This window comes from Sus scrofa, chromosome 5 (assembly GCF_000003025.6).
Source record: "Sus scrofa isolate TJ Tabasco breed Duroc chromosome 5, Sscrofa11.1, whole genome shotgun sequence".
NCBI classification, from domain to species: domain Eukaryota; kingdom Metazoa; phylum Chordata; class Mammalia; order Artiodactyla; family Suidae; genus Sus; species Sus scrofa.
In genome coordinates this window covers 314,756-328,179 of record NC_010447.5, presented here as the reverse complement: position 1 = coordinate 328,179, position 13,424 = coordinate 314,756, and the positions used below count along the sequence as shown (strand labels likewise).

Sequence of the window (13,424 nt, the reverse complement as noted above, 5' to 3'; positions counted from 1 at the left end):
GTTGCTATTTCTTGGGCCGCTCCCGCGGCATATGGAGGTTCCCAGGCTAGGAGTTGAATCGGAGCTGTAGCCACTGGCCTACGCCAGAGCCACAGCAACGCAGGATCCGAGCCGCGTCTGCAACCTACACCACAGCTCATGGCAACGCCGGATCGTTAACCCACTGAGCAAGGGCAGGGACCGAACCCGCAACCTCATGGTTCCTAGTCGGATTCGTTAACCACTGCGCTACGACGGGAACTCCATTTTGAGTAATTTTTGAGTAATTTTTTTATTATTATTCAATTGTAAGTGTTTCTTTTTTTTTTTTTTTTTTTTTTTTCTTTTTACGGTTGCACCTGCGGCATATGGAAGTTCCCAGGGTACATGTCTAATTGGAGCTGCAGCTGCCGGTGTATGTCACAGCCACAGCAACACCAGATCCTTACTCACTGAGCGAGGCCAGGGATCAAACCCGTATCCTCACAGAGACAACGTCGGGGCCTCAACCCACTGCGTCACAATGGGAACTCCCAATTGTGTTTCTTAATCATGTTTTTAACCTAAGGATTTTCCAAGGGTGTGTTATTTGGTCTCAGACACATAGGATTTCTTTTAACAACTTTGTTGAGATGTAATTTACACACCATAAAATTCACCCGTTCCAAGTATTCAGTGGATTTTAGGGTATTCACAGAGTTGTGCAACCATCACCGTGGTCAAATTTGGTCAGTCGCCCTAGAAAGAAACCTGTACCCTTTGTCAGTTACTCCCCGTTTCCCTGCCAGCACCCCCACCGCCATTATCCCTGTTTTCCTCTCTAGACCTGCCTGTTCTGGTCATGGTGTGGAAGCGGCGTCGTACACTGTGTGGTCTTTGATGACGGACTTCTCAGCGGCACCTTTCGAGGTTCATCCAGCTTTCAGTGCCTGCCAGTCCGCTTCCGTTTTCTTTATGGAGTCATGGTCGGTTGTATGGGTAGACTGCGTTTTTGAAATGCAGTCTTCCTTTGGTAGACATTTGGCTTGTTCCCACTTTGGCTTTTATGAATAATGCGCGGTGGACATTGGGGGACAGTTTCTGTGTGGACATTTGTTTTCCTCTCTCTTGGGTGTGTGCCTGGGTGGACTTGCTGGCTCATATTGTAACTCTCCGTTTAATCTTCTGAGGACTCGCTGGATGATTTTTCAAAGGCGCCGTATCATTTTGCATTGCCATGAGCTGTGGTGTAGGCCAGCAGCTGCAGCTCCAATTCGATCCCTAGCGTGGAAACTTCCATATGCCGCAGGTACAGCTCTAAAAACAACTGATAAATAAAAATAAAATGTATCTTTTTATTATTGAGTTATGAGTTCCTCATATATTCTAGATACAAGTCCTTTATCAGATATATGATTTGCAAAATTTTTTTTTTGGTAACAATTTTCTCCAGTTGTGTAAGTTGTTTTTACACCTTCTTGAAGGTGTCATTTGAAGCACAAAACCCACTTTTTTTCCTTTATTTAAGTATAGTTAATTTACAATGTTGTGTTAGTTTCGAGTGTACAGCAAAGTAACTCAGTTATACCCATGTATATTTTATATTTTTCCATATGGTTTATCACAGGATATTGACTACAGTTCCCTGTGGTCTACAGGGACCTTGTTCAGCACAAAAACTATTTTTGAGGAAGTCCAATTTGTATTTTGGTTTATTTTTTTTTGTCTTTTTTGGCTGCCCCTTGGCATAGAGAGTTACCTGGCCAGGGATCAGATTCGAGCAGCAGTCATGACCTAAGCTCTGGCTGCAGCAATGCTTGGAGCCTTAACCCACTGTACGAGGCCTGGGATCGAACCAGCACTCCCAAGAATTGGCAGATCCTGATGGCGCCATGGCGAGAACTGTGTTTTCTTTTGTTGCTGTTGGTGAAATAGCTAAGAAACCATTGCCAAATCCCAAAATCATGATTTTTTTTCTTCTAAGAGTCTTATAGTTAAAGCCCTTAAATTTAGGTCTTTGATCTGTTCTGGGTAAATCTTTGTGTGTCGTGTGTAAGGGTCCACATTTCTTCCTTTGCATGCAGATATCTAGTTGTTCCAGCGTCATATATTTTTTGGGCCACACTCAACAGCATGTGGGAAGTTCCTGAGCCAGGGCTCGAACCCGCACCATAGCAGCCACCTGCGCTGCTGCAGGGACAGCATTGGATCTTTAACCTGCTGGGTCACAGGATAACTCCCCAGCGTCATACCCTGAAAACGCTGTTCTAACCCCCATTGAATTGTTTTGGCATCCTTGTCAAAAAGCAGTTGACTAAACGTGAGTGTTTGTTTATTGACTCGTTCTGCTCCATCATCTCGATGTTGCTCCGTATCCTGGTCCACGTTGTCCTGATTCCTGGGACTGTGCTGTAAATTTTGAAAGTGGAAAGAAGGAGTGTTTCACCGTTGTTCGTCTTTAAGACTGTTTTGTCTTTCTCAATCTCTCACTTTCCATGTAGATTTAAGGATCAGCCTGTCTCTTGACATATGAGATTTAAAAAAATTATCCTTGAGCTACTAATTTCCATACTTCATTGTGTTGGGGAGACAGCCTACAAGATAAGGGCCGTTTGGAGGATGTTGAGGCTTCTGGTATTGATTTAATGTCTTTCTGGGGCTGCACCCATGGAGGTTCCCAGGCGAGTGGTTGAATCAGAGCTATAGCCACTGGCCTACACCAGAGCCACAGCAATGCCAGATCCTTAACCCACTGAGCTAGGTCAGGGATCGAACCTGCGTCCTTGTGGATGCTAGTCAGATTCATTTCCGCTGAGCCACAATGGGAACTCCTGATTTAATATCTTTTTTTTTTTTTCCTTTTAGGGCCTTGCCTGCAGCATATGGAAGTTCCCAGGCTAGGGGTCGAATCAGAGCTACAGCTGCTGGCCTACACCACAGCTACAGCAACACGGGATCCGAGCCACATCTGTGACCTACACTACAGGTCACAGCAATGCTGGATCCTTAACCCACTGAGCAAGGCCAGGGATCAAACCTGCATTCTCATGAATACTAGTTGGGTTGGTTTTCACTGAGCCATGACAGAAACTCCCAATTGATTTAATACATTTATATTTGTAAGTGTCACGTGGTGTGTTCAAAAGGAATTTATATTCTCTGTCCTTTGGGTGTAGATTTAATATCTCTTTAACAGCTTGAGCTTATTCCTAGTATTATTCCCCTTTTTACCTCTGCAGCTGTAAGAACTCATACAGAGGGACCCCTTGCTGTCTCCAGTGGTCATGGCTTGCAAAACTGGCACAGAAAAATCACAACCAGGAATTGACACTGATACAGTCCACCACTGTTATTCTTGCTTCTGGAGTTCTGTTTGTAGCGTGCGTTTAGGCATTGAGTTCTGGACAGTTTGTCGTCTGTGTGGGTTCCATAACGCGCTATCACAGACAGGTGGCTGCACGGTTCCGAAGCTGCGAGGATTCTCACGTTGCCTTTTTATGGCCACACGCGTTTCTCTCCCTCCTCCTGTCCCTCCTCATGCCTGACCACTGGCAACCCTGAATTTGTCCTCCATTTCTAAAGTTTTTCATTTCAAAAATGTCATATATCAATGGAATCATACAGTTGATAACCTTTTGGGATTGGCTTTTTATGCCCAGCGGTAATATGCTCAGCAAAAAAAAAAATTCAACCTGAGAAACTCTTGTATTGATTAGTTTATTCCATATAGAATTTTTGAAATTATTATTCGTACGGATTTCTACCATTTTATTTCACATTTTCCATTTACTAATACTTTCCTTTTGTTTTTGTTTTTCCTTTTTAGGGCCGAACCCATGGCACATGGAAGTTCCCAGGTCAGTGGTCTAATCGGAGCTACAGCTGCCAGCCGACACCAGAGCCACAGCAACGCTGGATCTGAGCCGCGTCTGTGACGCACACCCTTAACCCGCTGAGCGAGGCCAGGGATTGAATCTGCTTCCTCGGGTGCTAGTTGGGTTTGTTTCCGCTGAGCCACCGTGGGAACTTCTTCCTTTTGTTTTTGTTTATTTCTCTTTTTCTGTTTTCCATTGGCTAGATTGTTTTTGTTTCTATTTTACTGCTGGTTAAAAGTTACACATTCTTTGGTTTTTTTGTGACCTCCCTAAACTTAAGACCATTTTGTCATGGGTGTTTCTTCTGACTTTTGTTGTTGTTGTTGTTGTTGTTGTTGTTGTTGTTGTTGTTGCTATTTCTTGGGCCGCTCCCGCGGCATATGGAGGTTCCCAGGCTAGGAGTTGAATCGGAGCTGTAGCCACCGGCCTACGCCAGAGCCACAGCAACTCGGGATCCGAGCCGCGTCTGCAACCTACACCACAGCTCACGGCAACGCCGGATCATTAACCCACTGAGCAAGGGCAGGGATCGAACCCGCAACCTCATGGTTCCTAGTCGGATTCGTTAACCACTGCGCCACGACGGGAACTCCTGACTTTTTTTTTAAAATTACTTAATGAATGTATTGCATTGATAGATGTACAACAATCATCACAACCAAATTTTTATAGCATTTCCATCCCAAACCCTCAGTGCATCCCCCACCCTCCACCCTCTTCTGACTTTTTAAACTTAATGTTATCTCTGCTTTTCTTCAATAAGACAATTATCTTAGCACCCTCTTCTCCTAATTATCAGTAGAAATGTCTACTGGGTATAATTCTAATAAGACGAATGTGCGAAAAGGATGCTTATTTGGTTAATAGTGAAAGAGTGATAAAATGACATGCCACAGAATTGACCTCTGGGGTTTTTTGTTTTGTTTTGTTTTTGTCTTTTTAGGGCCACTCTTGTGGCATATGGAGGTTTCCAGGCTATGGGTCTAATCAGAGCAGTTGCTGCTGGCCTGCGCCAGAGCCACAGCAATGCCAGATCTGAGCTGCATCTACGATCCACACCACAGCTCTTGGCAATGCTGGATCCTTAACCCACTGAGCGAGGCCAGGGATTGAACCCTCAACCTCGTGGTTCCTAGTCAGATTCGTTTTTGCTGTGCCACGATAGGAACTCAGGGAATTGACCTCGGCTCTATTTTATGAAAAAATGTGATCGGTGATTTAAAGATATATTAGGATTCCTTATCATGTTAATAGGTAACCCAGAGCTTGCTAGTAGCAGTAACTGGTGAGGACAGAACGGGGATGCTGGGGGTGTGTGGTAGGGCAGGCTCGCTGCACGTGAATGCTGGTGAGTGTGTGCAAAGATGAGGTCAGGCTTGGATGGAGAGGCTGAAGGAAGGGCCCTGGGCCAGGCTGTTTTCTCTTGTTGTTGTTACCGGAATCATAGAGGTTTTCAATGGCAGATCATTCAACAACTAACCTTTCCAGTGTATGGATTCTTTTTGAATCTTGCACTTAGCTTCATAACTATTTTATCAGTAATTATTTAGCCTTAATTATTTGTTTTACTGATTTCTTGTTTGTTGTATACAATTTTTTTTATTATAATTTCTTTTTTTTGTCTTTTTGGCCCTTCTAGGGCCGCTCCCGTGGCATATGGAGTTTCCCAGGCTAGGGGTCCAATCAGAGCCGTAACCACTGGCCTACGCTAGAGCCACAGCAACGCAGGATCCAAGCCACGTCTGCAGTCTACACCATAGCTCATGGCAACACCAGATCCTTAACCCCCTGAGCAAGGCCAGGGATGAACCTGCAACCTCATGGTTCCTAGTCAGATTCGTTAACCACTGGGCCACGATGGGAACTCCTGTTTTTTTAAAAAATGATATTGAGGTGTAACTTACAGTAAATGGACCTGTTTTATGTTTGTGGTTCTGTGAATTTTGACAAATACAGATGCAGAACCCAGTGTGGATTCAGAGCGTTTGCATCATCCCCAGACTCTGTCCTTCTTGCCACCCTTGATCTTAAGGACCTCTAGTCTCTTTGTTACTTTGGGTTCATTTTGCTTTGTTTAAAATTTCATAGAAATGGAAGTATTTAGTTTTACTCTTTTGTATCCAGCGTTTTTTTTTTTTTTTTTGGCCGAACTCACAGCATGTGGAAGTTCCCAGGCCAGGGATTGAACTCACACCACAGCAGTGACTTGAGCCATAGCAGCGACAACACGTGATCCTTAAGTGCTAGGCTACCAGAGAACTTGTTGAGAGTCTTTTTTTTTAATCATGAAAGTGTGTTGCATTTTTTTCGGGTTACTCAAAGTGAACCAAATCATATGTAAATGATCAAAATACTTCAGTTAAAAGGCAGAGAATAAAGGAGTTCCCGTCATGGCTCAGTGGTTAACGAATCCGACTAGGAACCATGAGGTTGCGGGTTCAATCCCTGGCCTTGCTCAGTGGGTTAAGGATCTGGCATTGCCCTGAGCTGTGGTGTAGGTTGCAGACGCGGCTCAGATCCCGCGTTGCTGTGGCTGTGGCATAGGCTGGCGGCTGCAGCTCCGATTGGACCCCTAGCCTGGGAACCTCCACATGCCTCAGAGAGGCCCTAGAAAAGGCAAAAAGATGAAAAAAAGAAAAGAAAAGGCAGAGAATAACAAGTGGAATAACAAAGCAAAACCACATTAGTCTTGTATTGTTGAGAGAAGAAACCCTTTATTTTTTTATTTTATTTTTTTGTTGTTGTTGTCTTTTTGCCATTTCTTGGGCCGCCCTGTGGCATATGGAGGTTCCCAGGCTAGGGGTCCAATCAGAGCTGTAGCTGCCGGCCTACGCCAGAGCCACAGCAACTCGGGATCCAAGCCGCGTCTGCGACCTACACCACAGCTCACGGCAACGCCGGATCCCCAACCCACTGAGCAAGGCCAGGGATTGAACCCGCAACCTCATGGTTCCTAGTCAGATTCATTAACCACTGAGCCATGACGGGAACTCCCAGAAGAAACCCTTTAAATATGAAGGCACATGTAGGTTGGCAGTAAAGGATGTTGCGGGCTGTACCGTGTGAACCACGGGAGTGGCGCGCTCTGTTAACGGCAGACAAGGCTGCCAGAGAAAAGGAGGGACATGCCAGATGATCAGAGAGGCGGGAGACACACCAATCCTAAATATGCACGCCTGCAATAAGATAAATTCAGACACATGAAGCTGAAACTTGCAGAATCAAAAGGAGACGTACGTCCACGGCTGTAGTTGGCGATCACAGCCTCCACTCTCGTTAATTGATGGAACAAGTAGCCACAAAAACAGGGAGGCTATGGAGACCTGAATAGCGTTATCCACCAACATGATGGAGCTGCCCACCTATCGGCAGCAGAATAAAAGCTACTTTCCAGGGCACAGGCCACTTTGACCAAGATGGACCATATCATTTGCAAGGCCATTGGCTGGCAAACCACAGGCTGTGGGGAGATTCAGCCTGTGGCTTGGTTTTGTGCAGCTTGTGGGCTACAAGTGGCTTTATGTGTTTAAAAGCACACTAAGAAGAAGGAACAAAGAAAACATACAGTGGAGACCCTCTGTAGCCTCTGTAATTACTGTTTAGTTCTTTGTAGAAAAAGTTTGTTGAACCTATGCTAGACCATAAAACATATCAATAAATTGATAAAATGAAATTATACAAGTCTGCCTTCTGACCACACCAAAAATTAGATCTCAACAATAGATGTTTAGAAAAGTCCTGAAGCAATTGGAAAATTAAGCATTATACTTTTAAACCTATACAGCAAAGAAAAGTCAAAAGGGGAATGAGAAATATCTTGAATTCAGTGAAAATAGAAGCATCAGAATCGGTGGGATTCAGCTAAAGCAGCACTTGAAGGAGACTTTATAGCATTAAATTCTCTACTGCAAAAGAGAAGGTCTACCTTAAGAAGCTAGAAAAAGAGCAAATTAAGCCAATGTATGCAGTGTGGAAGAAATGATAAAGACGCAAGAGGAAATCAGTGAGATAGAACATGGGCAAGTAATACAGAAAAAGCCAAATCTGGTTTCTCAAAAGGCCAATGAAATCAATAAACCTGTTGACGGAAAAAATAAGAAGCGAGGGGGCAGGTGTTACTAATACGTAGGAATGAAAGTGGGGATGCTGCTGCAGAGCCTACTTGACATAAAAAGAACCGTGAATATTTGGAAAAAACTTCATGTCAATAATTTAATCAATGTGGGTAAAATGCTTAAATTCCTTCAGCAGTGCAGATTACCAAAATGGAAACAAGTGGAAATAGAAAATACCTATTACGTAGGAGTTCCCATCGTGGCTCAGTGGTTAACAAATCCGACTAGGAACCATGAGGTTGCGGGTTCGATCCCTGGCCTTGCTCAGTGGGTTACAGATCTGGCGTCGCCGTGAGCTGTGGTGTGGGTCACAGAGGTGGCTTGGATTCCCCATTGCTGTGGCTCTGGCGTAGGCCAGCAGCTACATCTCTGATTAGACCCCTAGCCTGGGAACCTCCATATGCCGCAGGAGCGGCCCAAGAAATGGCAAAAAAAGATTAAAAAAAAAAGAAAATACCTATTAAGTAGATGGAGTTTTAAAAAAATTTTTTATTTTATGGCCTCACCATGGCATATTGAAGTTCCCTGGGCCAGGGAATGAATCCAAGCCACAGTCGCTACCTACGCCACAGCTGCAGCAACTGCTGGATCCTTTAACCCACTGCAGCGGGCGGGGGTCAAACCCACACCTCAGCAGGGACCCGAGCCCCTGCCGTCAGTTCCCCCTGCACCACAGCGGGAACTCTGTTTGATGTCTTAAAGATTTCAAAGCATAGCATACAGAAAGTTAAAAATGCGTATGATGCGGCGCGAGGGCCAAAGACGTCCGGCGTTCGCTCGGGAGGGCTGGGCGCTGGGACGCGGGAACGTGGGAGAGCGCCCCCTCCCGCCCAGGCCCACGTCGGGAGTGGCCTTGCGGGCTTGCTGGTCGGACCTGCTCAGGACGGGATGTGACCCTCTTGTCTGCTTGCAGCTCCGCGGCCGTCACCATGTTCTGGAAGTTTGACCTGAACACCACGTCGCACATCGACAAGCTGCTCGATCAGGAGGACGTGACGTTGCGAGAGCTAATGGACGAAGATGACATCTTGCAGGAGTGCAAGGCGCAGAATCGGCGGCTGCTGGACTTCCTCTGCCGGCCTCAGTGTATGGAGGAGCTGGTGAACCTGGTCACGCAGGACCCGGCCCTGGACGTGGAGGAGAAGGTCCGCTTCAAGTAGGTGCTGCGGCTCCGCCGGGCTGTGCGGCAGGCAGGCGGTGGGCAGCGGGGACCGGCCCGCGCTGTGAGGAGCCCAGTCCAGGGGGTGTCCTGTGTGTGACCCTCGCTCTGCCCTGTGCTGCCCCGCACTGCGCTGCAGCGTTTGGTGAGTCCCAGCCGGAAGGCCGACCCTAACTGGCTGGTGGAGGCAGAGCTGGCCTGACGGGTGGGGCCGCCTGGGGAACCAGCCAGTCCCCAGAGACGGTGGCGCTGACCGCCCCGCCGCGGAGGACGTGGGCCGTGCCGTTAGCAGTCCTGACTGTTCCCCAAGCTCAGCACTCAGCCAGGACATTCGGAGGTGGCGGGAGGGACGGGAGAGGACTCGGGGCAGAGTGACGACACAGGAGTGGGGACGGTGGGGCCTTGGGTGACAGGAAGGACAGGGGACTGGCCTCCAGCTCTGAGGGTGCCGCTCAGGGTCCAGGCCCCTCCGGGGAGCTGGGGAGCTGGAGCCCGTGCCGCAGAGGGATGCCCCGCAGACAGACGCAGCTGCTCCGTGTGCCCTGGATCAGTGTGGTGCTAAGTGCCAGAGCAGGGCTGGCCGACTGTGGCCTCAGGTCACATCCCGGTTTTGTGAGGCCTGCAAGCTGGATGGTTTCACATTTTTAAATGATTGGGAAAAATCAAGAGAATAATATTTTGCGAAACATGAAAATGACAAAACTCACATTTCATTTTTCACCTGTAAAATCTTTGTGTGTGTGTGTGTGTGTGTGTGTGTGTGTGTGTGCGTTTTAGGGCCACACCTACGGCATGTGGAGGTTCTCAGGCTAACGTTGAATCAGGAGCTATAGCTTCCAGCCTGCGCCACAGCCACAGCAATGCTGGATCCGAGCTGCGTCTGTGACCTACACCACAGCTCACGGCACCGCCGGATCCTTAACCTACTGAGCGAGGCCAGGGATCGAACCCACATTCTCATGGACCCTAGTTGGGTTCGTAACCCGTTGAGCCGTGATGGGCACTCCTCCACCAGTACAGTCTTGTTGACCACGCCCACACTGGCCTGTTGGCGATGACAACACAGACCCAACGTGTGTACTCTGGCCCTTTACAGGACGTCCTTGCTGACTTAGGGGGAGTAAAGCAGGGTGCTCTGCCTCTGCTCGGGTGTCAGCCGGTGCTGGGGGAGGCGGGGGCTGGGGCCGCAGGAACGGTCGTCACCTGTGTCTCAGCCTCACCCGCGATGCCCTCGTGCCTCTCACTCCCCAGGTGTCTTCTCCGAGGCCCAGGTCCAGGCCCTCCCTGTCTGGAGGGGAGCTGGGCTGTGTGCCGTGGTTCTGGGCAGAGGGTCCCAGGGCGCCAGGAGAGTTTTAGAGTCCGCGTTTGGGAGAGACGTGAGAGCACACAAAGCAGCCAGGCAGGGGACCATGAACCTGGGGGCGGGGAAGCTCGAGATAAGCAAATCAGGCAGTGTTTGCATGTTCCCTCCAGGGTCAGCTCTGCGCACAGACCACCTGAAAACGGCAGCATCATTTTTCAGAGAGCGCGGAGGGGCAGTGGGGGTGGCGGGACCTGAGAGTCACATCTTCGTCTTCCGCCACAGGAGGTCAGGTCCTCATGTCTGCAGGGGCTAAATGGAGAGGTGTCCGTGCATCTTGTAGAGAAGGCGGACGAGAGGCTGCGGTAACGGCAGGACTGCGACCCGGGGGAGGGGTGAGGGCGGGAGTGCTCCCCTCACGAGCCCTGCCACCGGGACAGGAAAGTAACTGAAAAGTTAATTGTAAAATTAGTTTGCTTTTAATTAAAATTAAGTAAGAAGTTTCTTTTTGAGAAGAGGAATAGGCTGGGTAGATGGATGAGGTGGTAGCTGAAGGAAGACGCAAGGTCGAGGTTATTTTTCAGAGATGCTGAAGATACAAATAGGCCGGAGTCGGCGGACTTCCCTTGTGAGCTGAGCGTAGCTCTCGGAGGCTTGAGGCCATAGGCTCTGCTGAGCAGCTGGCTCTGACCTTGGCGTGTGTGGGCAACCCCAGGTGACATGTGCGTGACGGTGGCTGTGCTGTAGTGAGTTTGGCATTCAGGACACAGCCCACGCTTCTCAAGCCTCTAGACAGCTGTCCCCTGCGGCCGGCCAGCAGGGTCAGCAGCACCTCCTCCAGGGACCTGTGTGCCCCTGAGGTGAAGCTCCTAGCGCAGACCTGGCGAGCAGCCCAGCTGCTGAGGCTTTGCCCTCGTGCTGCAGGCCGGGATCTTGAGAGACTTCCCAGGAGCGGAAGCGGGTCCTGAGCACTCAGCTGTTGCTGCTTTAGGGACACGAAGGTGTGACCTCGGTGGAGCAGCCCTGGGCCAGCCCGAGAACCCTCAGGAAGCTTCTGGCCTTTTTTCTGAGGTTCCTGTCCAGTTTGCCCTTGAGAAATAAGACCGAGGGCCAGCAGATGGATGCTAGGATAGCGCTTTTGTTACTCGTGCTGCTTGCCAGGGGGAGGCGGTGCTGGGTCGGGGCAGGCCCGGGAAGGACCCTGCCTGCCGGACCAAGTGCAGCGTGGGAGGCAGAGCATCAGGCCCAGGCACAGAGGGAGGCATCAGGCTGGCAGGGAAGTTCCTGCACCCTCCAGCCTCGCTCTGCTGCTGCCCGTGTCTGCCTTCCTCTCCTCTGCTGGCGGGTGCTGGTCTCCAGAGGCCTCCTGAGAAGGGTGCCTGCTGGCAGGCTGGGGCTCAGGCTTGTCTCGAGTGCATTGTTCTCCTCCCTGCTTTCTCTAAATGCTTCTGATTACACTCCGGACTGGACACGGCTGTGTGCTTTTGAAGACTCTGTCTTTGTTGACTGGGAAGAAGATGCACAACCTGAAAGTTGAGAATTGTGTTTTACCTGGCGGACGAAACGGAGGACTTAGGCCGGATGCAGCCTCTCAGGTTGCTGTGGGGGCGGCTCTGCAGAGGCCAGGTTGGGGCCCAGATGGGTATAGCAGGTTTTGCGACCAAGACCAGTGAGTCAGGACTTCCAGAGATGAGTGTTCATTATAGAAAACCAGGCCTCTCAAGGGAGTGGAGTGAGGCTTTTCTGTGTCGGGGAAGGTGCAAGAGTCTGGCTCACAGAAGCCAAGCCTTTGACGTGCCCCTGGGCTCTCGGGCCGTGTCCTGTGCTCTCCTGTCCTGAGTGCCTCAGGGGGCACCGTCGGGGTGGGGTGGCTGCTGCGGCCTTTGTGCTGACGTGGTGGCAGCATGGTTCATTCTTCTCGTTCCAAGCCCCAGCCCTGCTGCTGACAAGTCTGATGCCACAGGTGTGCAGCCTCCTGGGGACATTTCCTAACCCTGCTGTCCTGGAACTTGCCAGCAAGGTGACATGCTGCCCTGGGTCGGGTCAGGGACATCCCAGCATCGAAAATCAGGAGAGCTGCAGAGTCCGAGTCTGGGAGAAACCAGCAAATCACAAAACTAAGCAAACCAAACGAGGAGTGGGGGCTGGGAGTCTGACTGCACCAGGCCTCTCTCTGCCTGTCCCCGTCCTGGCCTCACGGAGCTGGGTGTCTAGCGGACCCCTCGCCCCCAGCCTCGGACCTGCCTGGCCGCCACCACCTGCGGCCAGGAGGCCGTTCCCACCTCCGTCTGTGTCTTGTCTTCTTTGCGTCGTTTGAGGAGGCGTTTGAGACGGGGTGATCACCGACCTGCACGGTCCACCTGCTGTGTTTAACTGAAATGCCTGTTCCCTGCCTAGATCGGGGAACCTGCAAAGCAGGACGTTTTTGAAGAAGAATCGTAAAATCCTGCTGGAGAAGCTCCTGGTCCCCCCACGAGAGCGCTGTGCTCAGCTACCGCCCGTGCGCGCTGGGCCTCGCTCCTCCCCGCTGCTCGGCGGGTCTTGTCCTTTGGATCTTGGACGCCCCTCCACCCGCATCCCACGGGGCCTTGTTCTGGCCTGAGGTGCTGCGCTCTGAGCAGGTGCTCCCTGCCTCTGCCCACCGGACGTGCTGCCCGGGCGGCGCACGTCCACGTGCTGAGCTGCCCCACCAGCTTCCCGCCTCGGTCATGGCCTTGGCCACACCTCTGTCGAGGCCCCTCTGTGTGAAGCCCGCAGGTCCCGCACATGCAGCTGCCTGCTGGCCCTGGCCCTCTGCGCCCCAGGAAATGAGCGCTGGCTGGGCTGATGGGACCAGCCCCACTGCCTCCCGGGCTTTGTCCGCCTGTGGGCGGCTGCTAGCTCCCCAGCTGTTTCCTTGAGAGTCTCTCAGACCCAGGCCCCTCTAGCTGATCCACCGTGCCAGCCTTGCCTTAGGCCTGTGCTGGGGCCCATGTTGGTGGCTGCCAGAAGTCAGAGGGTCACAGTGGCTGACCTTG

The 13,424-nt window shown here is 50.5% G+C and overlaps 1 protein-coding gene across 11 annotated transcripts in view; it reads left to right on the top strand.

The window, feature by feature from the left end:
- The window catches only part of PPP6R2 (protein phosphatase 6 regulatory subunit 2), a 75,929-nt gene that overhangs the window by 33,130 nt on the left and 29,375 nt on the right, over window positions 1-13,424 (top strand). For 9 of the 11 annotated variants that reach the window (NM_001206372.1, XM_021091044.1, XM_021091048.1 and 6 more), the window contains one exon: window positions 8,862-9,104. In NM_001206372.1, the coding sequence (NP_001193301.1) occupies window positions 8,878-9,104 (227 nt within the window). In that variant the 5' untranslated portion in view covers window positions 8,862-8,877. Of the gene's footprint in view, window positions 1-8,861; window positions 9,105-13,424 lie in introns of those variants that run through there. The other 2 variants (XM_013993939.2, XM_013993941.2) reach the window with 1 other exon arrangement.